General features: G+C 36.3%; 1 protein-coding gene across 25 annotated transcripts in view; it reads left to right on the top strand.

The window, feature by feature from the left end:
• Window positions 1–24850, top strand: part of ZZZ3 (zinc finger ZZ-type containing 3) — a 123953-nt gene that overhangs the window by 87639 nt on the left and 11464 nt on the right. For 13 of the 25 annotated variants that reach the window (XR_015160291.1, XR_015160292.1, XM_086390674.1 and 10 more), the window contains 7 exons: window positions 13433–13571; window positions 16336–16483; window positions 16567–16682; window positions 17251–17322; window positions 19323–19424; window positions 20330–20425; window positions 22333–22485. Coding sequence is in view for 17 of the 25 variants with exons in the window: in XM_086390674.1 (XP_086246800.1) it covers window positions 13433–13571; window positions 16336–16483; window positions 16567–16682; window positions 17251–17322; window positions 19323–19424; window positions 20330–20425; window positions 22333–22485 (826 nt within the window). In the remaining 8 variants the exon portion in view is untranslated. Of the gene's footprint in view, window positions 1–13249; window positions 13314–13432; window positions 13572–16335; window positions 16484–16566; window positions 16683–17250; window positions 17323–19322; window positions 19425–20329; window positions 20426–22332; window positions 22486–24850 lie in introns of those variants that run through there. The other 12 variants (XM_086390680.1, XM_086390660.1, XM_086390662.1 and 9 more) reach the window with 5 other exon arrangements.

The raw sequence follows: 24850 nt of genomic DNA, 5'->3' as shown, positions 1-24850 counted from the left end.
CTTGCTGCAATTTATGTCATAGAGTGTTCTGCCTATGTTTTCCTCTTAAGAGTTTTATAGTTTATGGTCTTTAGATATTTAATCCATTTCGAGTTTATTTTTGTATATGGTGTTAGGAAGGGTTCTAATTGCATTCTTTTACACTTAGCTGTCCAGTTTTCCCAGCACCACTTTTTGATGAAGGTATCTTTTCTCCATTGTATATTCTTGCTGCCTTTGTCAAAGATAAGGTATCCAAAGGTGCGTGGGTTTATCTCTGGGCTTTCTATCTTAGTTCCTCTGTTTGCATTTCTGTTTTTATGCCAGTACCATACTGTCTTGATGACTGTAGTCTTATAGTATAGTCTGAAGTTAGGAAGGTTGATTCCTCCAACTCCCTTCTTCTTTCTCAAGATTGCTTTGGCTTGGAGTCTTTTTCTGTTTCCATACAAATTGTGAAAATTTTTGCTCTAGTTCTGTGAAAAATGCCATTGACAATTTGATCAGGATTGCATGACTCTGCAGATTGCTTTCGGTAGTATAGTCATTTACACGGTATTGATTTTTCCAATCCAGGAACATGGTATATCTCAGGGAGACACATTTTAAGCCATTACACATTTCCATCCCAATTGTACTTTAGTGACACTGTTCTTATGTCTGCAATATCTCAATTATTTAATATCTTAGGAATATTTATGAAACTGTTACTTTCTCACAATACTTGAGAGATTCCAATAAATTCCAGTATATTTGTATATGGCTTACCTTTTGTTTTCCTCCCCCAGTAACTGGCCCTGAATAGATTGAGTGATGATAATTGGCATATAAATACATAGAAGAATACAAAAAGTTTCTTGCTCCTTTAGCAGCTCTACATTTTCTACATTTGCTGTGATCTGTCCTTGCTTCCTTTTCTTATCTGGCTTGGATTCCCTGATCTTTAACTGCATAGTTTTCTCAGCAACATTTTCCCTCCACTCTTCCATTGCCTTTCCTTTGTTCCTACTGAGGAAAAGTCACAGACTTCTGCATACTGGTACCTCTCTAAGTTTGTGGTTTCCAGTTACAGTTGTGGGCCTCTCAGGTGCCAGGTACCTTCCATGTTTCCCTAATCAGCTTTTTTTCATGACTTTTAAAAATCTTTTTTACTCTGACTAAGCTACCAGTCCCTCAATCCACATATGATCCTGTTTTCTATTTCATAGGTTTTCTCAGTCAACATCTTGTCACATATTTACCTGCATCTGTATCCATCCTTCATTAGTGAGTGGATAGTGTCCTCATTCGGAGAAGGCAATGGCACCCCACTCCAGTACTCTTGCCTGGAAAATCCCATGGACGGAGACACTAAGAGTCGGACACAACTGAGCAACTTCACTTTCACTTTTCACTTTCATGCATTGGAGAAGGAAATGGCAACCCACTCCAGTGTTCTTGTCTGGAGAATCCCAGGGACGGGGGAGCCTGGTGGGCTGCCGTCTATGGGGTTGCACAGAGTCGGACACGACTGAAGCGACTTAGCAGCAGCAGCAGTGTCCTCATTATGCTCGTGGGAATTGGAGAGGTTCAGCTGGGATCAAGTCCACTACTTGAAGTAGTTGGGCAAGTAGTTGCTTGAGCAACTTGCAAGTTATTTAACCCCCTTTAAGTTTTGTTTCCTCACCTACAAGAAGAGAGTACTAATACTTATAGGGCTGTCAGTGGTTGTAAAGGGATAACATAGTATATTCAGTAGTTCAGTTCTTTCAGTCGTGTCCAACTCTTTGCACCCCCATGGACAGCAGTACGCCAGGCCTCCCTGTTCATCACCAACTCTGGGAATTTACTCAAACTTATGTCCATTGAGTCAGTGATGCCATCCAACCATCTCATCCTCTGTCGTCCCCTTCTCCTCCCGCCTTCAATCTTTCCCAGCATCAGGGTCTTTTCAAATGAGTCAGCTCTTTGCATCAGGTGGCCAAAGTATTGGCGTTTCAGCTTCAACATCAGTCCTTCCAATGAATATTCAGGACTGATTTCCTTTAGGATGAACTGGTTGAATTTCCTTGCTGTCCAAGGGACTCTCAAGAGTCTTCTCCCACACCACAGTTCAGAAGCATCAATTCTTCAGCACTCAGCTTTCTTTATAGTCCATCTCTCACATCCATACATGACTACTGCAAAAACCATAGCCTTGACTAAACGGACCTTTGTTGGCAAAGTAATGTCTCTGCTTTTTAATATGCTGTCTAGGTTGGTCATAACTTTTCTTCCAAGGAGTGAGCGTCTTTTAATTTCATGGCTGCAATCACCATCTGCAGTAATTTTGAAGCCCCAAAAAATAAAGTCTGTGACTGTTTCTCCATCTCTTTGCTCTGAAGTGATGGGACCAGATGCCATGACCTTAGTTTTCTGAATGTTGAGCTTTAAGCCAACTTTTTCACTCTCCTCTTTTACTTTCATCAAGAGGCTCTAGTTCTTCTTCACTTTCTGCCATAAGGGTGGTGTCATCTGCATATCTGAGGTTATTGATATTTCTCCCAGCAATCTTGATTCCAGTTTGTGCTTCTTCCAGCCCAGTGTTTCTCATGATGGACTCTGCATATAAGTTAAATAAGCAGGGTGACAATATACAGCCTTGATGTACTCCTTTTCCTTTTTGGAACCACATTCCATGTCCAGTTCTAACTTGCTTCTTGACCTGCATACAGATTTCTCAAGAGGCAAGTCAGGTGGTCTGGTATTCCCATTTCTTTCAGAATTTTCCACAGTTTATTGTGATCCACACAGTCAAAGGCTTTGGCATAGTCAAGAAAGCAGAAATAGGTGTTTTTCTGGAACTCTCTTGCTTTTTTGATGATCCAGCAGATGTTGGCAGTTTGATCTCTGGTTCCTCTGCCTTTTCTAAAACCAGCTTGAACATCTGGAAGTTCATGGTTCACATATTGTTGAAGCCTAAATTAGAAGAAGTACTGAATTTTTAGTAGAAGCTGATGATGGTGATGGAGAGGAGGAAAAACAGTACTTTTTCACTCAAAATGAGTGAGTGAAGACATTTCTTTTTCCCATCTGCGTTTAAACATGCTTAGGTCTTTCTTGATTTGAAAATTATCTTTTGATTTCTATACCTTTCAACTACTTTCTCTCCTTCACAGCTAAATTTCTTGAGAAAATTGATGCTATTTTCTACTTCTCTTTTGTTCACCATTCACTCAGTCCTAAAGTATTGAAGTCTAGCTTCAACCTCCCATCACACAAGTGAAGTGACTTACTGATGATTTCCTTGTATGAAATCCAGTGGACATAGCTCAGCCTTTTACCTTGTCTTTTTTTTTTTTTTAATTAGAAGTTGGCTTAACTGACCCTCCTTCTTGAAACTTTTTTTTTTTAATAGTTTTGTCCAGACAGTCACCACATGCTATAGAACCTATCTTATACATCTCTCAAATTACCTACTTACCTCTATCTCCATTCCCACTACCTTTCCCCTGGTTTATTACCATTAGAGCTCATTTAATTGGTCTTCCTCTACAGTCTTCTTTCACTTTAATCCATTCTCCTTGTTCTTCCCTGAATGGTATTTGTAAACTGCAACATTTTTTCCTTCATCTTAAAACTCCTCCAGAGCTTCCTAATTGCACTTAAAATCAAGCTTAATCTTAACTTTATAGAACCCTGTGTAATTAATCTCATTTTCCTTCTCAAGCCTCAATTCTCTTCACTCCTAGTCTTACCAAATCTCTTTTTTGGTCTTAGGTGCTATGTTTTGCCTAGAAGCATTTCTGCATAATGTTCCTCCTGTTTGGTTGGAAAAGTCCTTGGACTTCTCCCCTACTACCCTCATTTCCTAGCTAATTCCCATTCTTCTTTCTGGCTCAGTTGAACTTATTTTGGGAAGCTTTTCCTGACCCTCAGAGATCTCTGTTCAAAGCCTTCATATATTGTGTGCCTTTCTCTTTACGTCACTTCTTACCCCATATTGTAATTGTCTGTTTACTTATTTGTATTGCCCCCCTTGACCTCTGTTAGGAAACGGCTCGTTGTATCCCGAGTGTTTAGTTCTTAGCATCATAGGTGAATGAGTTTATGTATAAATGAAGGAAATCTTGCTGCTTCTTCAAATATTCGAAACTAAGAAAAATGATGTTAAAAACCGTACTTTAGCATCAGAGTATAGAAATATATGTGAAACTTGTTTAAGCCTTCTATTTAAATTAGATCCAAATAAAACAAAACATGATAAGAGAAAAGGAAATTATAGCTTAAATGTCATGCTTGTTTTTTTTTTTTTTAAAGTATTAGATTGTCGACTCCATTCTAGATCCACTCTAGGCCAGTTTCTGAATACTAAGATAGATTCAGAAAAGAGATGCCTGATAATTTTTTATTGTAGAGACCATTGAAAGAATGACTGTGTCTTTAGTATATTTGATGAAACCTTAATGTGAAAGGAATTAACCTTTGAAAAACATCAGAAATCAGACTTCTTTCAGGGGCTACCTATACATTGAGAGCATACATAATGAAGGCTTTTGGGGATGGGGGCAAATATTTTTATACAACTGTTTGAGACTGTCAAACCTCTTTTTTGATTGTAAGTGACATTTTAGTTAAAGCACTGCTTATTCTGTTTATGATACATTTAATTAGAAAAAAAAGAACCCAGATGCTCTTCTTTCTTCTTTATTGTTACTAAATATTTGGTACTAGCAGATGAGTAGAAAAAGGAAGAGTTGTTAAATAGGCTAATTTTATTACTATTCTCGTATATTTAAAATTGGGCAGAAAATTAAGGCCTCATGTTAGGTTTTGGAAAATGTTTTTGATTTAGGCTAATTTTCCTAGTGTGTGAAATCTAAACTCAATATTACATATAAATTAGGTTGTATAAATCATATTATGGAAGGAGATTTGTGACAGGAATCTTTAATTGTATTTCTAAGTTTTGATTATGTCATCTGTAAAGTGGCAGTGATACCTTTTCAAAGTGTTTTTGATCAAGGGTAAATATGATTGATTACATATGTTATGTACTCAGTAAATATTCATGAAATGAGAAGTCCAAGGAAGGAAACAATCGCTGCTGCTGCTTCTGCTAAGTCGCTTCAGTCGTGTCCGACTCTGTGCGACCCCATAGACGGCAGCCCACCAGGCTCTGCTGTCCCTGGGATTCTCCAGGCAAGAACACTGGAGTGGGTTGCCATTTCCTTCTCCAATGCATGAAAGTGAAAAATGAAAGTGAAGTCGCTCAGTCGTGTCCGACTCTTCGCAACCCCATGGACTGCAGCCTACCAGGCTCCTCCATCCATGGGATTTTCCAAGCAAGAGTACTGGAGTGGGTTGCCATTGCCTTCTCCAAACAATAGCTGAGCAAAGAGTAAAATTAATAATAGTATAATGAGATTGATTGTAAGGTAGCAGTGTCAGTATGAGAAGTAAAAAAGTTTTTATTCCATCTTGTGACTTGAAAATTTTATATAAATTGAATTCTTTAACAGATGGTTATATACCTGCATACAACTTTTACCACTCGTAAATATACTTTACAAACCACTGTGTTTCACATAACTTAGGTTGGTCTAATTCATTAAAGGTCTACCATTACTCAACTGAAGGAACTATTTTTCTTAACCTTTTTCTCCCTGCAGCCTCCTAATCAGAATGTATTTTTTAAGAGTTTGTAGTAGCTAGATCAGGCATCATGGTGTTTATTTTACATCACTACTGTGCTGAAGTACTGAAATTAAAAGACTAGAACTGGGCTTATACAATAGCTTAAGTTGAATAACTGTAGTAGGTCTAGAGATTAGATTTATTTGACAAAGATCTTACATTTGAAATACTCTAGTGATGATTACTTTTAAGCAGAATAAAGGTAATACCCTAAAAAGGTATTTTCAATAAATACTCATATTGAGCAGAGATAACAGCTGAATTTATTTGTAAACTGGCATGTTCTAGAACCATTAAAATGATTGCTGTATATGGTAAAGTTTAACCAGAATTAATGACAGTTTGCTAACATAAAATATTTTAAAATAATTGGATGGGATCTCTTAAATTCTGATATTTAAAGTGGTAGAATCTTAAATATATATTTCAGATACTCCCTTTTGCTTTTCCAAGATAGTAAAGGAATAATGGATATAGAGAAGTTGAGAACTTTATCTTAGTAAGAAGATTTTTTTGGAAAGAACAATTTTAGATTTATAGTAACATCAAGAGCATGTTACAAAGTTCCCATCACTCCCTACCCAATTTTCCCTATTAATAATATTTTACATTAATATGTTTATTATAATTAATGAATCAATATTAATACATTATTATTAACCAAAGTTCATACCTTATTCAGAATTCCTTAATTTTTAATTAATGTCCTTTCTGTGTTCTAGAATCTCGATTAGATTACCTTATAACATTTAGTTTTTATGTCTCCTTGTTGTGATAGTTTCTCAGACTTTGTTGATAACCTGGGCAGTTTTGAGGGATACCAGTCAAGTATTAATAGATTTCTCTCTATTGGAATTTGTCTGATGCTTTCCTCATGATTTGGGATTGTGGGTTTTTGGGAAGAAGACCACAGACATGAAGTGCCATTTTTGTCATGTCATACCAAGAGATACACTATTAAAATAGTATTATTTTATTGAAGTATAGTTGATTTACAATGTTGTGTTAATTTCTACTCTATGGTAAAATGATTCAGTTATACATATGGGTGTTCTTTTTCCTATTCTTTTCCATTCTGGTTTATCACAAGATATTGACTATAGTTCCCTGTGCTATACAGTAAGAATTTATTGTTTATTCTCTATATAATTGTTTATGTCTGTTAATCCCATATGCCCAATCCCTCCCTCACTTCCCTTCCCTCTTGGTAACCACAAGTCTGTTTTGTATGTCTGTTTCTGTTTTATAGATAGGTTTATTTGTGTCATATTTTAGATTTCCATGTAAGTGATGTTGTATAGTATTTATCTTTCTCTTTCTGACTTAATTCACTTAGTATGATAAGCTCTAGGTCTGTCTGTTGCTGAAAATGGCATCATTTTATTCTTTTTTATGATCAAACAGTATTCCACTGTATATATGTATTACATCTTCTTTATCCATTTATCTGTCTGTGGACATTTAGTTTGTTTCCACGTCTTGACTATTGTGAACATCACTGCAGTTTATATTGGGGTGCATTTATCCTTTCAAACCATGTTTTTCTCTGGATATTTGCCCAGGAATGGGATTGTAGGATCATATGGCAACTCTATAGTTTTTTGAGGACCTTCCATACTATTTTCCGTAGAGGTTGCACCAGTTTCGGTTCCCACCAGTGGTATAGGAGGATTCCCTTTTCTCAACACCCTTTCAGCATTTGTTATCTGTAGACTTGTTTAATGATGGCCATTTTGACAGGTGTGAGGTGGTACCTTATTGTAGTTTTGATTTGTATTTTTTAATAATTTGCAATGTTGAGTACCTTTTCATGTGTCTAATGGCTATCTGTATGTCTTCTATTAATATTTGGGTCTTTTTTGCTAATTTTTGATTGGGTTGGTTGTTTTTTGTCATTGAGTTTTGTGAGTAATTTGTATATTCTTTGAAATTAAGCCCTTGCCATTTCTTTCATCTGCAAATATTTTCTCCCATTGTCCTTTTGTTTTGTTTATGGTTTCCTTGACTGTACAAAAACTTGTAAGTTGACTAGGTCTTATTTGTTTATTTTTGTTTCTATTTCTATTGTCTTGGGAGACTGACCTGAGGAAACATTGGTAAGATTTATGCCAGAGAATGTTTTACATATGTTCTCTTCTAGGAGTTTTATGGTGTTATGTCTTATATTTAAGTCTTTAAGCCAAAGTCTTTAATCCATTCTGAGTTTATTTTTTGTATGGTGTTCTAACTTCATTGATTTACCTGCAGCTGTTCAGCTTTCCTGACATCACTTGCTAAAAGGATTTTCTCTATTGTATACTGTTGCCTCCTTTGTCAAAGAGTAATTGACTGTAGATGTATGGGTTTATTTCTGGATTCTATTCTGTTCCATTGATCCGTATTTCTGTTTTTATGCCGATACCACATTGTTTTGACTACTTTGCTTTGTAGTTAGTATTGTCTGAAGTCTGGGAGGGTTATGCTCCCTGCTTTGTTCTTTTTCCTTAGGGTTGCTTTGGGTCTTTTCTGGTCCCATAGAAATTTTAGGATTATTTGTTCTAGGCCTGTAAAAAATATCACTGGTAGTTTGATAGGGATCACATTAAATCTGTAGATTGCTTTGGGTAGTATGACCATTTTAACAATGTTAATTCTTCCAATCCAAGAGCATGGGATCTTTTCATTTCTTTGAATCATCTTCCGTTTTCTTTATTAACGTTTATGATGTTTATTAATGTTTAAAACTTCTCAGAATTTAAGTCTTTCACCTCCTTGGTCAGGTTTATTCCTAATTATTTTATTTTTGATGTGATTTTAAAAGGGATTGTTTGTTTACATTCCCTTTCTGATGTTTCATTGCTAATGTAAAGAAATGCAACCAGTTTCCGTATGTTAGTCTTGTATCGTGCTAATTTGTTGAATTCATTTATCAGTTCTAATAGTTTTTGTGTAGAGTCTTTAGGGTTTTCTATATGTAGTATCATGTCATCTGCATATAATGACAATTTTAGCTTTTCCCAAGGGATATGCTGTTAAGATGATTGATTGCAGTTGTTGACCTGGATCACCTAGCTGAGGTATAGTTTGTCAGGTTTCTCCACTGTGAGGTTACTCTCTGTCTTCCGTACTCTTTTCTTTGGAAAGAAATCACTATGTACAGCCCACACTTAAGGAGTAGGGAGTTATGGGTCTCTCTCCTTGAGAGCAGAGTGTCTCCACAGATTATTTGGAAATCTTCTACATGGGAGATTTTTTTGTTCCTCCCTTTTTTTCTTTCTCCCCACCATCCCCCCCACGCTTCCTCCATCTCACTCTCCCTCATTTTTCCTTTAGTCATTTATTTGTGTAAGTGAAAAGTGAAAGTGAAGTCGGTCAGTCATGTCTGACTCTTTGCAACTCCATAGACTGACTGTAGCCTACTAGGCTCCTCAGTCCATGGGATTTTCCAGGCAAGAATACTGGAGTGGCTTGCCATTTCCTTCTCTGGGGGATCTTCCCGACCCAGGGACTGAACCTGGGTTTCCCGCATTGTAGGCAGACACTTTACTGTCTGAGCCACCAGGGATAAGTAGAGACTCATAAATACTTATTTTCCTACTTTGAGGTGTAATTTAGTAGCACTGTTTTATTGTTCAAATTGTTTCAGCTTTGGCCATAGGGAACCTTTCTGTTGTCTCCTGGGTCCCACTAAGGTGGTGTACTTTTGTTATATAGCTTTTTTGCCACTTCAAAATACTCCAGATTCATCTTGTGTATTTCGTGTCCCAGTGCTAGAATCAGCCTTCTTTGCAAAGGAACCCCATTTCCCTTTATTGCAGAAGGCAGTATTAGAAGTCAGTTTTTGAGTTCTGTATGCTCACTGCTGGATGCAGTTGATTATTTTATTTATCTGTCTGAGCTGGCAGAGCAGGAAAATACATGTGTATTTGGTAATCTATCTGTGTGTGTGTGTGTGTGTGTGTATATGTGTGTGTGTGTGTGTGTGTGTGTGTGTATTGCTACTCCTGCTGCTAAGTCGCTTCAGTCGTGTCCGACTCTGTGTGACCCCATGGATGGCAGACCACCAGGCTCCCCTGTCCCTGGGATTCTCCAGGCAAGAACACTGGAGTGGGTTGCCATTTCCTTCTCCAATGCATGAAAGTGAAAAGTGAGAGTGAAGTCGCTCAGTCGTGTCCGACTCCCAGCGACCCCATGGACTGTAGCCTACCAGGCTCCTCCGTCCATGGGATTTTCCAGGCAAGAGTACTGGAGTGGGGTGCCATTGCCTTCTCTGATATATATATATACACACACCTATCTATAAATACTTCTATATGTAATTATTACATATATATAAAGCTAAATATGAGTTTATACTTTGACTCCATCCCTAATTAATTATATTACCACATGGATTCTTCTAGCTTCTCCCCTTGTTTATCTGTAAATTTCCACTCTAGCAATAGCAAACCCTGGTCATCCTCCACTCATTTTTTTATTCCATTATATATGTACACAGAATTAGAATTGTTCATTCTTAGCTACTTGGAAATAGCTATGTAAAGCAGAATATATTGCTTATGATCAGTTCCTTTTACCTTTAGTCTTTGAGATGCTACTCATTTCCAGAGTTACCTCGGTCAGGATCTTTTCCTTCTACCGCCTTCAGAGAGGTAGTTTTATATATGTATAATATACTTAGATCCTTGTGTCAGAGAATACGTTCCTTCCTAGGGTTCCCTAATCTACTAAATGATTTTTTAAAAATTTGCATACATTAAAGTTCATTCTTTATGCTTTTTAAGTTTTATGCTTTTGGCAGATCCATGTCATGGATCCAACATTATATATAGTACCATGTAGAATAATTTTACTGGTATTAAAAATTCCCTGTATGTCATTTACTCAACCCTCTTCCTTTCTCTGAACTTCTGGGAACTACTAATCTCTTTACTTTTATCTTTAACAGAATTTAATATTATTGGAATTGTAACATATAGCCTTTTCAGACTGAAGAAGTTTATTTTAATATTTATTATTTATATATTTTTTGGTTGTACCTTGCATCACATGTGATCTTAGTTCCAGGGAGTAAACCTGCACCCTGTTCAATGGAAGCCTGGAGTCTTAACCACTGGACCACCAGGGAAGTCCCAAAGAAATTTATTTTTATTCTTCAGATTTTAAAAATACACTTATTTATTTGAATGTGTCAGATCTTTAGCTGTATCACACAGATTATCTAGTTATGATGTGAGGGCTTAGTTGTTCCAGGGTATGTAGGATCTTAGTTCCCTGACCAGGGATTGAAGCCGTGTCACCTGCATTGCAAGGTGCCTTCTTAACCACTGGACTAATAGGAAAGTCCCATGCAAGTTTTTTTTTTTTTTTTCTGTTTTTATTTTTTTATTTTTAATTGAAGGATAATTGCTTTACAATGTTGTGTTGGTTTCTGCCATACATCAACATGAATCAGCCGTAGGTAAAGACATAGGTGCACGTTTTTTATCTCTTTCATTTCTGCTTAGGTATATATGTGGTAATCTTATTGGGAAAACCTCTGAATATTCTAGGAAATTATTCAAATTAGCTGGGCTGGAAGAATTAAATTCAGTATTTTCTTACAATCTTTTAACTTATTTTGGACTTGTACATCTTTACCAGTGTATGGACTAGGCCTTTCAATTTGATAATCATTTTATTTTGATTAAAGAGAAACAAAATAGGGGGTGAAGAGTTACACTTTCTTTGTCATCTCTGTTGGAATTATTTTTTTTTAAGTCAGAATCATTGTGGAATAATTTATATACAGTAAAGATTGTCAGAAGTTATTAACTTGAAAGAGAGACCTTTCTTCTCAGTTGCAGTAACTGCTATAGCACTTTTTTCAAGCTTCTTGTTTTTTCTCATAAGTCTCTTCTAACTTGTGCCTCATTAATTGTTATTTGCGTGCAGTAGTTTGCTGCAAGTTTAATAGACTCAATCATTTTTATTGATGATAGAGAAGTATATCCTGCATGATAAATCTTTGGTTATTCAGCTAAGTGGGATAGACGTTCTGAGGGTGAAGTAGGATAGTTAAGAGTATTATAGAGAGGTTAGGTCTAGTACTCAACTCACTACAGTCACCCTAAGATTGAGCCTGCCTGGTAGAAAATACCAGCACAGTCGAGGTTTGTACACTCCATATACCTCAAAGCAAATGAAGGCAGAGTGAAAATGAGTTTAGACTTAACCTCTGTAACTTACCCCAGGAGTAACTTTTAATGTAGCCATTGCTTTCTGATTCAGTTCTAACGTTTGAATGAAGTAGCTCTATCTTGAGAAAAGTCTTACTTTTCAGTGTTAGCACTTTTAATATTAATTATTAAACATTTCATTAGGGATTAGTTAACAGAGCACTTAAGGATAAGAATATATTTTAGGTAGGGGCTGAAAAATTATTTTGATAGATACTGTTATATTGCAGTCATGCCATGGTTGTGGACATCAAAACTGCATTGCTTTACCTTTGAAATTTCTGCTTGTTTGCTGACTTATGAACTTTAAAGTTTCAGTGTACTTTTGATTGCACAGAACATCTATCCATTTGTTCATTCAAAAAATGTTTACGGAACATGTGTGTGCTGGGAAGTGTGCTGCAAACTGGATAAATGAAACAGTGAACTTTTCAGATATGTTGCTGTCATGGAGTTTATAGTCTATTGGGAAATAGAATGAAATTTATTCAAAGTTATAAAGAACAGTGGTGCTTCACTAATATTTTAAAGACCTAGTAACTTATTTTGAAGTAAATTTGCAGCAGTTTGTTCTTTGTTCTTTTTGCGAAATACATTTGAGCATTCAAGGTTTTTGGGCTAACATGTTTCCATATGTGATCCATATGTGAAATCAGACATTTCTCAGAGAGCCAGGACAATGTGAACCAGAGGGAGAGTTGGGGAGAATATGAACAGGTAGTAGGTTTATGTGGGTAAAATTCATATTAGCCTATTTATAGGCAGGGAAGTAAAAAATATTTCTTTTTACTTAAGAAATATTAAGTAATTTAATATTGCGTAAGTCTTTTTTTCTGTAAAAATGTTTAATATGTAAGAAATAACAAGTTAAATTCCTTTAGAATGGAGATATAACAGAAAGAATGGGCTTCCCAGGTGGTTCAGTGGTAAAAAAATCCGCCTGCCAAGCAGAATACACAAGATTTGACCCCTGGGTCGGGAAGAGTCCCTGGAGAAGAAATTGGCAACCTACTCCAGTATTCTTGCCTGGGAAATCCCATGGACAGAGGAGCCAGTGGCTACGGTCCATGGGGTTGCAAATGAGTTGGACGCGATTTAGCGACTAAACATGAACAGAAAGAACAAATGAGAATCATGACAACCAAGATCATGTCTGAATTATGTGAAAGTTTCTTGTAACCCTAGTCAAGAAAATTTGTCACAGATATCTTATTCTAACAGGGTACAGCAGAGGGACTGAAAGTGATGATCCCTCCTGATGCTAAATTATTTTCTAATTTAGCTGTTTCTTAATGACTGATTGCTCGAAAGTCAAGATGCTCGTTTTCTTATTTTCTGTACTTGTTCAGGTTTGAGAATTAAGAATTTAAGATGGGGGAATAAGGCTTTGCTTTCTCTAACTGATATTTTCTAACTAGGTACTTCGTAACTCAGGAAGACCTCATTTATTCCCAGTAATATGTTTTACTAAAACTCTTTCAGGTAACTTTACAAAGACGTGTGACTTAATAGTAGATCATGGATTGAACTCAGTTTTTTATTTATTGTTGTTACTAAAAAATTTTAGTGAGTTTTTTTTTATTTTCTTTTTGTCTCTGTAGTTATCAGAGACTGTTACAGACAATTGCTGTACTCGAAGCTCAGCGTTCTCAAGCAGTCCAGGACCTTGAAAGTTTAGGCAGACATCAGAGAGAAGCACTAAAAAATCCCATTGGATTTGTGGAAAAACTCCAGAAGAAGGTATATTTTGACCACTTTTTAAATTTATTGAGATGTATTTGGTAATAACCTTATTTATTCTTTTATATGAATACTTTTTAAAATGTTTAACCATGTTACTGAAGGTGGGATATTGCCTTCCTTCACCCCCACCAAATGCACAATAAGTATACCCCCAGTGAAGATGGCTAGGAGCTTTAATTGGATGCTTGTATAGAAACTTGATGTCCTGTTTCTAGCCATTTTTAGTCTTTTTCTGTTACTTTTTTCCTTCCCCATCTTAAAAATATTTTCCCTTTTTTGCTTTTAGGACTTTTAAGTTTATTGAAACTAAAAGAAAAAATACTTTAGTATTTTTAGTGTTTATTTACTGCTTTATTTACTCTAAAAGCAGTAGAAAACAATGGTGATACAAACAAAAATTCTATTTTAAATGTCTTTAAGGATGTGGTTGCCAAGGTCATGAGAATGAGGTGCAAGATGTGCGTTTATGCCGTAGTATTTGTCTTGAATTAGGGACCCACAAATTATTCAATAAATTTGAGAGGTAAATATTAGTCAGACAAAAGCATTGTCTGAAAAGTTAAAACTGAAAAACTATGAAAAAGAATCCTCTTTTTCACCTTAACACACAAATTTAGTTGTGTATGACAAGTTTGCTGCTGTTAAGTCGCTTCATTTGTGTCCAACTCTGTGCGACCCCATAGACGGCAGCCCACCAGGCTCCCCCGTCCCTGGGATTCTCCAGGCAAGAACACTGGAGTGGGTTGCCATTTCCTCTCCAGTGCATGAAAGTGAAAAGTGAAAGTGAAGTCCCTCAGTCGTTTCCGACTCTTAGCGACCCCATGGACTGCAGCCCACCGGGCTCCTTCATCCATGGGATTTTCCAGGCAAGAGTACTGGAGTGGGGTGCCATTGCCTTCTCCAATGACAAGTTTAGTTACTAGTTATTAATGAGTCACAAAAGTGGTCTACCAGGTGTTGAGGCAGCAGTCTTGGGGACTTCATTTTATGAACGCTTTCAGTGTTTACTTATCATGGTTTCAACTAAAATAGATTGTACTTTAATCTTAAACTCATTTTTTTCAGTTGTTGGGTGGGCAAAAAAGTTGCAGTTACACACATCTACTATATACGTCCGTGGTTGGTTATCTGCAGATTTTCCATGTCCATGTTTAATTTAGAACTAGATTTCTTTTCACTTTATTTCAGAAACAAGGGTGTGACATTGACCCTCTTAAGATTTTTTTGCAAAAATGTTCAAATGTGTATTAAATCCCAGATACATTGGTAATCATGAAAGACTTGTGTTCCTTGGAAAGAAAATTTTCTGCGAAGTTTGATTCTTTAGTTTTTCTATGTTAACTCATATATGTTTAATTTGCCTACTTTCTTTAAGTTTACCATAGTAGTTAAGTTGTTGACATATGATCCCGTTGTTTTAGTGAACGTCTGAAAACTCCTAATTGAAATTAAGGAAACTTGGTTTATATATTGGTACATAGAATGCAGGGAACCTTTATGGCTTGTTAGCTTTTTTTGATGTTTTATCATCATTGTTTTAAAAGACACTCTATTCTAACTTTTCAAAAAGTTGAGTCTTAGACTGATATACGTTATTATAATGAGGGCTGTAGTATACTGTATCACAAGCAAAATAAAAATTAAGAATTCTGAGTACGCGTGCGCAATTGGGCGGTGACGGAGTGACGTTCAGAGCGTGGGCCGCGACTCTCACGGATCCGGTTCCGCCCTAAAAAAAAAAAAAAAAAAAAAAAATTAAGAATTCTGTATCACAGTATGGACTTTGCTTGCCAGTTTCATAATTTATGACCTAATTTTTTAATGAACATTTTATTATGAAAAGTGTTAAGTAGACAAAAAAGTGGAAAGTATTATATAGTTTTAATACACACATCCATCCACCTTCTAGATTCTACAATAAACATTTTACTGTATTTGCTTTATTGTGTGTTTTTTCAATCCTTCCATCTGCCATTCTATCTCATTTCAAGATGGAATCCATTTCATGCATTCCAGAGTTGCAGACACACATACTTAACACCAAAATACTTCAGAGTGCATATTATTAACTAAATTTTTTTTAAAGCTTTTAAGGTGAAATTTATATACAGTGAAATTCAGAAATCCCAGTTTTATCATTATATGAGTTCTGACCAATACCCCCACTTATGTAACCCAAATTCCTATCAAAAGACTGATCACATAATAACCTGGTTTTAGTAATGACAACTAATAACTTCTGAAGGTGGTTGATAAAGTAGCTGAATTCAAAGTAAAGTAAGGATACAGTTTTGATTCTCAAAATGTGGTAGGTTTTTTTGTACATGTCTTAAGAGTTATATAGTATGAAAATAATTCATTGTTTTGTGAATAAGTTAGGACCACAGGGGTCCATTTAAAATGAATTCTGTGTGTCAGGTCATATCTATTTCAGTCAAACACATTTCATATGCTGTTCTTAGAGATAAAAAGCATTCTTTGCTATTTCTGTCTAAGTGTGTTAAAGAACATTATGTCTGTATAGGTCAGCTGTAGACCTCTATCAAAAAATAGTGCTTATGTTTTGTTAAGTTCATTTTTCTTTATGTGGCTATCATTATACCATTTAATGCTTTGACTGTATTTTTATTGACTGTTGGATTCAGAGTGAATAGAAATGCCAGTTGATGATTATTTAGATTTGGAATCATCTGAAAATTTGGCTATTGTTTATAATTTCTTGAATTAACCTTATATGTCACTTTTTTTTTCCTCCCACCAGGCTGATATAGGGCTTCCATATCCGCAGAGAGTTGTTCAGTTGCCTGAGATTGTATGGGACCAATATACCAATAGCCTTGGAAACTTTGAAAGAGAATTTAAAAACCGTAAAAGGCATACTAGGAGAGTTAAGCTAGTTTTTGATAAAGGTAATAAATTACATGATATTTTAAGTAGAGAAATACCTGGCAAAGTCTTGCTTTAATAATCCTATACATGGTTTTCTCTTTAGTAGGTTTACCTGCTAGACCAAAAAGTCCTTTAGATCCTAGGAAGGATGGAGAGTCCCTTTCATACTCTATGTTGCCTTTGAGTGATGGTCCAGAAGGCTCAAACAGTCGTCCTCAGGTAGGCAGTATAAAGTGTTGGAGTAGGAAAATTTGAATTATAGACAAAAGATTTTAACATTTGCTGACTTGTATTCTTAAATTTCAAGCAGTCTTCACTTGAAGATATAATAAGGACATGAACTTTGAAGTTAAGAAAAAGCTGGGTTGAAATCACAACTCCACTACTTATTAACAGTGGAACTGCAGATGGTCATTTCTATTAAAGTCCCCAAGCTACAGTTTCCTCTTATATAAAATGTGATTAATATCACCCTATGTTGTAGAGTTGTGAGGATTATAATGAGTAGTACATGTAACATGATGAGTTCAGTGCCTGACATATAGTACAGTATTTATTCTAAAAATAAGAGCTCTTTGTGCATAGTGGAATGTAACCAGGATTTGCTGGTTGTAACCTGGCCTTGCTGCTGTTAATTAGATGAACTTTGATAAACGTGGGTTCAGAATGAAAAAGTAGTATTTCTTTTTCTTTAAAATGAAGTTGTTGTCATCATTCATTTGTTATTTGGCCATATCAAAGAGTAGTCTGTTATGTTGTCTCTGACAAAGCTTTATTTTATATGCAGATGATAAGAGGACGCCTGTGTGATGATACCAAACCTGAAACATTTAACCAATTGTGGACTGTTGAAGAACAGGTAATAGATATTTCTCAATTGTGTAGGTTAAAAAATATGCAGTTAAAATTAGAGTAAGTATTGTGAATAAAGTGTATATTGTGTGTGTGTGTGTGTGTGTGTGTGTGTGTGTATGCGTGCTGAGTCACTTCAGTTGTGTCTGACTCTTCGCAACCACATGGACTATAGTCTGCCAGACTCATCTGTCCATGGGATTCTCAAGGCAAGAATACTAGAGTAGGTTGCCATGCCCTTCTCCAGGGGATCTTCCCAATCCAGAGTTTGAACATCTGTCTCTTATGTCTCCTGCATTGGCAGGTGGATTCTTTGCCACTAGCGCCACCTGGGAAGTGTATACTGTTGTATGCAGTCCCTCTTAATCATGAATTTAAAATGTTTAAACTTATTTCTATATACCTTTTTGCAGATGTAAAGAATTTTTCATTCTGAGAATATATGAATTCCATTTAGGAGATGGTTTCTAAAGAAGGAACCTGGGTTTTGGGAGGGGGCCTGAAAAAGATACTGAAACAGATGGAATAAAGTTTTTGTAATACAGCTTTGTGAGACAGAAAAACCTGGAGCCAAGTAAAGTTATGCTTCAAAGTGAATTCTTACTTTTGTTTGGAGACGAGCTGAAAAAGCAAGGTCATAGTATTCTGTTACATTTGGGCATATAGCTAGGATTGTTTGTGGGTAATGTTTGAGATATATTCTATCTCATATAAGGATTAGCCCCACAGTTATAATGAGTTGATCCGTTTATAAAAAACTTTGTGCTAAGTCACTTCAGTCATGTTTGACTCAGTGCAGCCCTACAGACGGTAGCCCACCGGGTTCCTCTGTCTGTGGGATTCTTCAGGCAAGAATACTGGAGTTGGTTGCCATTTCCATGTCCAGGGAATCATCTCAGCCCAGGGATCGATCCTGGGTCTCCCACATTGCAGGCAGATTCTTTGCCCAAGTGCATGCATGCTCAATCATGTCTGACTCTTTGCAGCTCCATGCATAGCCCACTGGGGGATTTCCTTCTCTAGGGGATCTTCCCAACCCGAGGATCAAACCCGTATCTCTTTTGTCTCCTGCACTGGCAGGCAGGTTCTTTATCACTAGTGCCACCTGGGAAGCCTGTTCGTGTGTGCTTAGTCAGTCGTGTCTGGCTCTTTGCAGCACAACGCACTGTTGCCTGCCAGGTTCCTCTGTCCTTGGGATTCTCCAGTTGAGAGTACTGGAGCGGGTTGCCATTTCCTTCTCCAGGGGATCTTTCCAACTCAGGAATCGAACCCTGGTCTCTTACAATGCAGACAGATTCTTTACCATCTGAGCTACCAGGGAAGCCCACCTGTTAAAATACTCCTTTAGCCAAGCCCATACTAAGATAGGATAAGAAGATTATTCATAGCACACACTCCAGTCTCCAAGGCAGTTTATTGGTCTTTCAGCCCTGCAGAGATAATACCAATCAATGGTGCCTAAAAGCTGATCCTGTGCACTGGGATAGCTGGGTGATAACATTCCTTTTATTTCAACATCCAGAATATTCTGCATCCTTAGGACTACTGGAGAATTTTGAAGATAAGTCAGAATATTAAAGTTAAATATTTAAATAGAGGATCACACAAAGGAGGAAAAGATCTCTTTTAGTATTCTGTCAGAATACAAATGAATTTTTATATAGTTTTGTCAGATCCATAGTCGCTTAAACATAGTCTAGCAAGAAAATGTGGTCAGTGGAAATCACTAAAATGTGTAATATATTTCCTTTTTGAGGAGTGCTTTCTTTTTACTGAGGTGAATAGAAAAATCTTTATAAGGTCTTTCATCGGTTTAGTCTTGATTCTTATTTTCCTTGTGAAGTTTTAAATTCCTACTAGAAACTTTTCCTACCATGAAGATTTCTAGTTAACCTAACCCCTAATGTTGGGGAGGGAGTATTGTAGTTTTTAAGATGAAAGGTGAATGTATTTATTTAGAAACTCAGTATTAAACTTTTCTTAAATTTGGTCTTTGGTTTGGCTTAGAAAAAGCTTGAACAGCTACTCCTGAAATACCCTCCTGAAGAAGTAGAATCTCGACGCTGGCAGAAGATAGCAGATGAACTGGGCAACAGGACAGCAAAACAGGTAACTGAGGAGATGGCTCCATATTGTTGGCATGTTTTTTATATTTTAAGTTATTTAAAAGACTGTGCTGGGTCTTTGCAGCTGCCTGCAGGCTTTCTCTAGTTGCAGCAAGTGGGGGTTATTCTAGCTGCAGTGCGTGAGCTTCTCATTGTAGTGGTTTTCTTGTTGTGAAACACAAGCTGTAGCATACAGGCTCAGTAGTTGTGGTGCACAGGCTAGTTCCCCTGCAGCATGTGGAATCTTCCTGGACCAAGGATCGAACTGATGGTCCCTATATTGCCAGGTGGATTCTTCACTACTGGACCACCAGGGAAGTCCCTGATGTGTTTTTTTGGTTTTTTTTTTTAAAGTGAAGGATAATGCAGCTAAAATCAGCAGATCTGCTCCTTCATTTTTAGCTACACAATACTATAGTATGTGGAGTTTTAAAAAATAACATTGTTTATTGATTTTAGAAACAACTCAAGATAGTTCTGCTTTGAATCATTACGAAATACTAAAAAGTAAAAATGTGATTTAGTATTTGATGAGTACAGCAGTTATGTGCTTTTGGGTTAGACTATGCTAATAGATTTGTGATAATGCCTTAATTAGTATTCCCTGGTTGTCTTTCTAAAAAAATATCTGCCAGCTTTCTCCTTCACGTTCCCATTGATATTAATAGATACGTTTTTATGCTTATGCACGAATGTTCACAAGTTGAAGATGTGTTTAGCTTAGGAATCAAACAGATTTAATTTAACAATTTTTTTGGTCCAAGTGTCTTTGGCAATTTAAAACTATTTCTAGATTTATGTAGCTATTAAGTTGTTACTATTCATTAAGATACACGTGTATTTTTAAAACTATTTTGGTACTGAATGTCTTGTCATTCATTATGTTAAAAGGCTTGTCATGTTTCTTAGGTTGCCAGCCGAGTGCAGAAGTATTTCATAAAACTAACTAAAGCTGGGATTCCAGTCCCAGGCAGAACACCAAACTTATACATATACTCCAAAAAGGTAAAAAGAAAATTGGTGAAAGTAAACTTTAGATCTCAGATTAAGATCATCAAAGTCAGAGTTGCTGTGTAAAAGTATGTATGTTATTCAGAACAACATTATTTTATTTTTAAAGAAACTCACTCTAAACATTTTGTTACATTGAGCATAAGTGAACTTCAGTGTTTTCTTAGGAGTATGTTAGTTTATGTGAATGAGTACTGTTTGAAAGGTATTAGATTGAATATATGTCAGAAAGGCCTTTGTAATGTTAAACTTTTTAGGATATTTGATTCTTTAATAATTAATCAATTTCTGTTTTATACATATGCTGTATAAATCCAATTTAATCTTCACTACAATTCTTAAAAGTGTGGGTAGTATCACCTTCACTTTACTTATGTTAATATTAACAGCTACCTTTTATTCTTACTGTTGAATGCTCTGAGCTAGGTCCTGTTTTACAACCTTTTTTATAGATGAGAAAGCTAAGTACACTGAGTAAATTGCCTAGTCACATAGCTAGCGAGTCTGGGAATCATTGATCTTCTGATTCTGCTCCTAAGCCGCTTCGACCATTCTTTGCTTCTCTGTACAGTGAAAAAGCTATTGTAGAGCACTGCATGAAATTATAGCCAGTTTTTTGCTTTAATTGAAGGGGGGAAAAGCACATAATTGTCCTTCTTTCATTTTGTTGGTAAATCATCCTGATACCTTCCCTCCCAAAAACTGCCACCTTTCATACAAAGAGAAGCTAGGAGTGTGTCTAATGCTGTTACCCTTCCTTATTGAAACTGACAATTTTATATAATTTTACATTAAGTATATTGTCTATACATCTCTATGTTTTAATATTTTTATTCTTTTCCAAACTTTGGAAGCTTGTTTTAATTTCTCATATTTTAAAAATATTTTGTATTTTTCTCTCCCCACTGTAGCATTGTCTATCTTAGGTGTGTAGAATTCATCCTATAACTTCAGAATGTTGGAACTTTAACAACCAGCATTTAACCTAATATCTAATTGTCCTGATTTCTGGGTTACCTTTAGATGTGTTGTACACCTCATGTTTTCACCACTAAAACGAGATGATGCTAACAAAAAGAATACTAAAGAAGCCTAAATGTGTTTCCTCCTTTGGGAATTTAATAAGCATTTTGACTGTAGAGATCTGGCCCAGTCATAGTTGTGATTCTTAGCCATGGTTAGAGTTCGAATTTTGAGATGAAACAATGGTTCTCCATGTAGCTTAAGTATTCTTCGTGTCTATGCTGTTAGTGAAGACAGGAAGTCTGCATAGTGGTTCACAGTGAGGCCATTGCTCCATATAGACCTAGTTTATAATCTTGGTTCTGCTACCTTCTAGCTGCAGCACTTTGAACATAAAAGTTCACCTCCTTGTGCCTCTGTTTTTTCACTTTTAAATTAGAGGTGATAATAACTGCTTTATAGGAATGTTTTGAGGATTAAGTGACATTGATGAAGGGTAAGCAGTCAATCAATATTAGATACTATTTTCAAACATTCATCATGTTGGGGAAATTTTCATTTTACTTGATAGTTTTATATCTGGCTTTGGCTAACTTCATCCTCCTTGATTATCTATAAGATGACTTTAAGAGTTCAGCATGTGAATGCCAAGAGTGTGAAAAATGTTGGTGATACAAATACAAGCATGTGGTCCACGATACTCCATGTGGATATTCCCCCTATATTTCTAATTGCTTGTTTGGTTTGGTTTGTTTTTATTTAAGGCTTGTTGTGCTTTTAAAAATCCAGGTAGCAGAAAAAACAACCACATAAAAGTATGCTGAAGGATAGAGGTTCGACCCTTTTGATTAGACAGTCTTGCAGGAAATAGCATTTATATTTTTGATTCTTTTAATGATTGTCCACTATCCCAATTAAAAATTTGTTTTCTCACTTAGTCTTCAACAAGCAGACGACAACACCCCCTTAATAAGCATCTCTTTAAACCTTCCACTTTCATGACTTCCCATGAACCACCAGTGTATATGGATGAAGATGATGACCGATCCTGTTTTCATAGCCATATGAACACTGCTGTTGAGGAGGCATCAGTAAGTTATATATACTGTATCTGTATCCTGCTGCTGCTGCTGAGTCACCCCAGTCGTGTCTGACTCTGTGCGACCCCACATCTGTCTTTATATTATACAGATCAGAATGCAAAATGGGAGCACCAGGATTTCCTATTTATTCCTATTCTTCAGATAATGTTGCTTTCTTTTCTTTTGAATTAACTAGTTAAACTTGTTTTACATTGGGCTTTAAAAATGTTAAGAAGAAACTTTCAAGCTAATTCAAAAATAAACCCACATGCACCCATTATATAGTTTTAATGGTTATCAATTTGTGGCAATCTTATTTTTATCTATACTTCCTACCCACCCCAACTTTCTTTCTGGGATTATTTTGCAGCAATTTTCAGACATTATGAAATGTCATTATCATGTTTATTAAAAAGTAATCCTTTATATAATCAGATACACAGTTTACATTTTCCAAATTATAATTTGCAAAAGACCTCTTCCCGCCCCCCCATACTTGTTTTGTTGAAAACCTGGGTTATTTGTCTTAGAGAATTGACCACAGTGTAGCTTTTGTTGTTTGCATCTCCTTGGTGTCATGTAACCTATTCCTCTGTTTTCTGAATCTCCTATACGTTGATAGATCTAGATAATTAATCAGATTCAGATTTGTTTTTTGTTAGGGTGGGCAGGACTACTTCCTGTATACTTTCATCAGTTTGATTGTCTCTTTCTTTTGACATAGCAGCCATTGATTGCTGCTTTGACCCATTAACTCATTAGATGTTACAAAATAATAAAATTCTTTCTTCATGTGTTTGATAGAATATTCTGTAAAGTAACCCTGCCATCAACTATTTGATTATCCTAGATCAGATCAGATCAGATCAGTCGCTTAGTCGTGTCCAACTCTTTGCGACCCCATGAATCGCAGCACGCCAGGCTTCCCTGTCCATTACCAACTCCCGGAGTTCACTGAGACTCACGTCCATGCCATCCAGCCATCTCATCCTCTGTTGTCCCCTTTTCCTCATGCCCCCAATCCCTCCCAGAATCAGAGTCTTTTCCAGTGAGTCAACTCTTCGCATGAGGTGGCCAAAGTACTAGAGTTTCAGCTTTAGCATCATTCCTTCCAAAGAAATCCCAGGGTTGATCTCCTTCAGAATGGACTGGTTGGATCTCCTTGCAGTCCAAGGGACTCTCAAGAGTCTTCTCCAACACCACAGTTCAAAAGCATCGATTCTTCGGCGCTCAGCCTTCTTCACAGTCCAACTCTCACATCCATACATGACCACAGGAAAAACCATAGCCTTGACTAGACAAACCTTTGATTATCCTAAGGTACATGTAAAAAAGGCAGCATAATTGCTTGATCATCCCCTTTATTTTCTTGTTTTTAAAATAGTGAGTTTGGTCTCTAGTAGCCTCCAAAATGACTCATAAGGTTTTAAAATTTTTGTATTCTTATGAGTTTTTGGACTTATATTTATGTGCATTGACAAATTCATTGCATTGACATTATTGTCTTTATTAGTGTCCAAGTTGGCCCATTGGTTGGTTGTAACCTATTCAAGTTGGATTTTGAGATCATTTGACAAGATTCTAGTTGTCTTTTAAGCCTTCTTACTATCTGCTGGAACAAGGAAATTAAAAGCTCATCTTATATATTTCCTGCTTCAGAGCTAAAATTAGTTCTGTTTTCTTTTATTGAGAAATGGTATTTGGAGGCTCTGTCCCAATAAAATGGAATAAAAGTCTATGGATTTTCTTGGTGGCTCAGTGGTAAAGAATCTGCCTGCAATGCAGGAGACTCAGGTTCAATCCCTGTGTCGGGAAGATCTCCTGGAGAAGGAAATGGCAACCCACTTCAGGATTCTTGCCTGGAAATCCCCTGGACAGAGGAGCCTGGCAGGCTATGGTCCACGGGGTCATAAAGAATTGGACATGACTTAGCAACTAAGCACACACACATCCTAATCTATGATGTTACTTGCTTTTGGATTGATCATTGTACTTAAGCCTGTACAGTGGACAGAACTGAGAAATGTTATATATTTGTTCAAATGAAAAGATATAATAAATTAATATTTTTATTTAAATTCAACTTAGGACTTAGGAGAATTTTACTTACCTATATTGATCTTTAATATGTATCATTTTTCTCCCATGCTAAAAATCCCAGTTGTTAGTGATAACAACATAATGCTCACTTTCTTTGTCTCACACTGGTCACAAGTAGTCACAGAATTTAATACCAGCACCACCATCAACAATATGATACTGAAAACAGGTTTTTTGGGTGGCCTTTTTTTGCCTTAGGATATATCCTACTATAGAAATAACGTCAAATCACACTTTTTAAATATTCTAGGATTAATTCCTCTTTGTGTTGTCA

This window comes from Bos grunniens, chromosome 3 (assembly GCF_055505025.1).
Source record: "Bos grunniens cultivar Pamir isolate PY7600 chromosome 3, Bosgru_T2T1.0, whole genome shotgun sequence".
Classification (NCBI taxonomy): Eukaryota; Metazoa; Chordata; class Mammalia; order Artiodactyla; family Bovidae; genus Bos; species Bos grunniens.
This window is presented reverse-complemented; position numbering and strand designations above follow the sequence as displayed.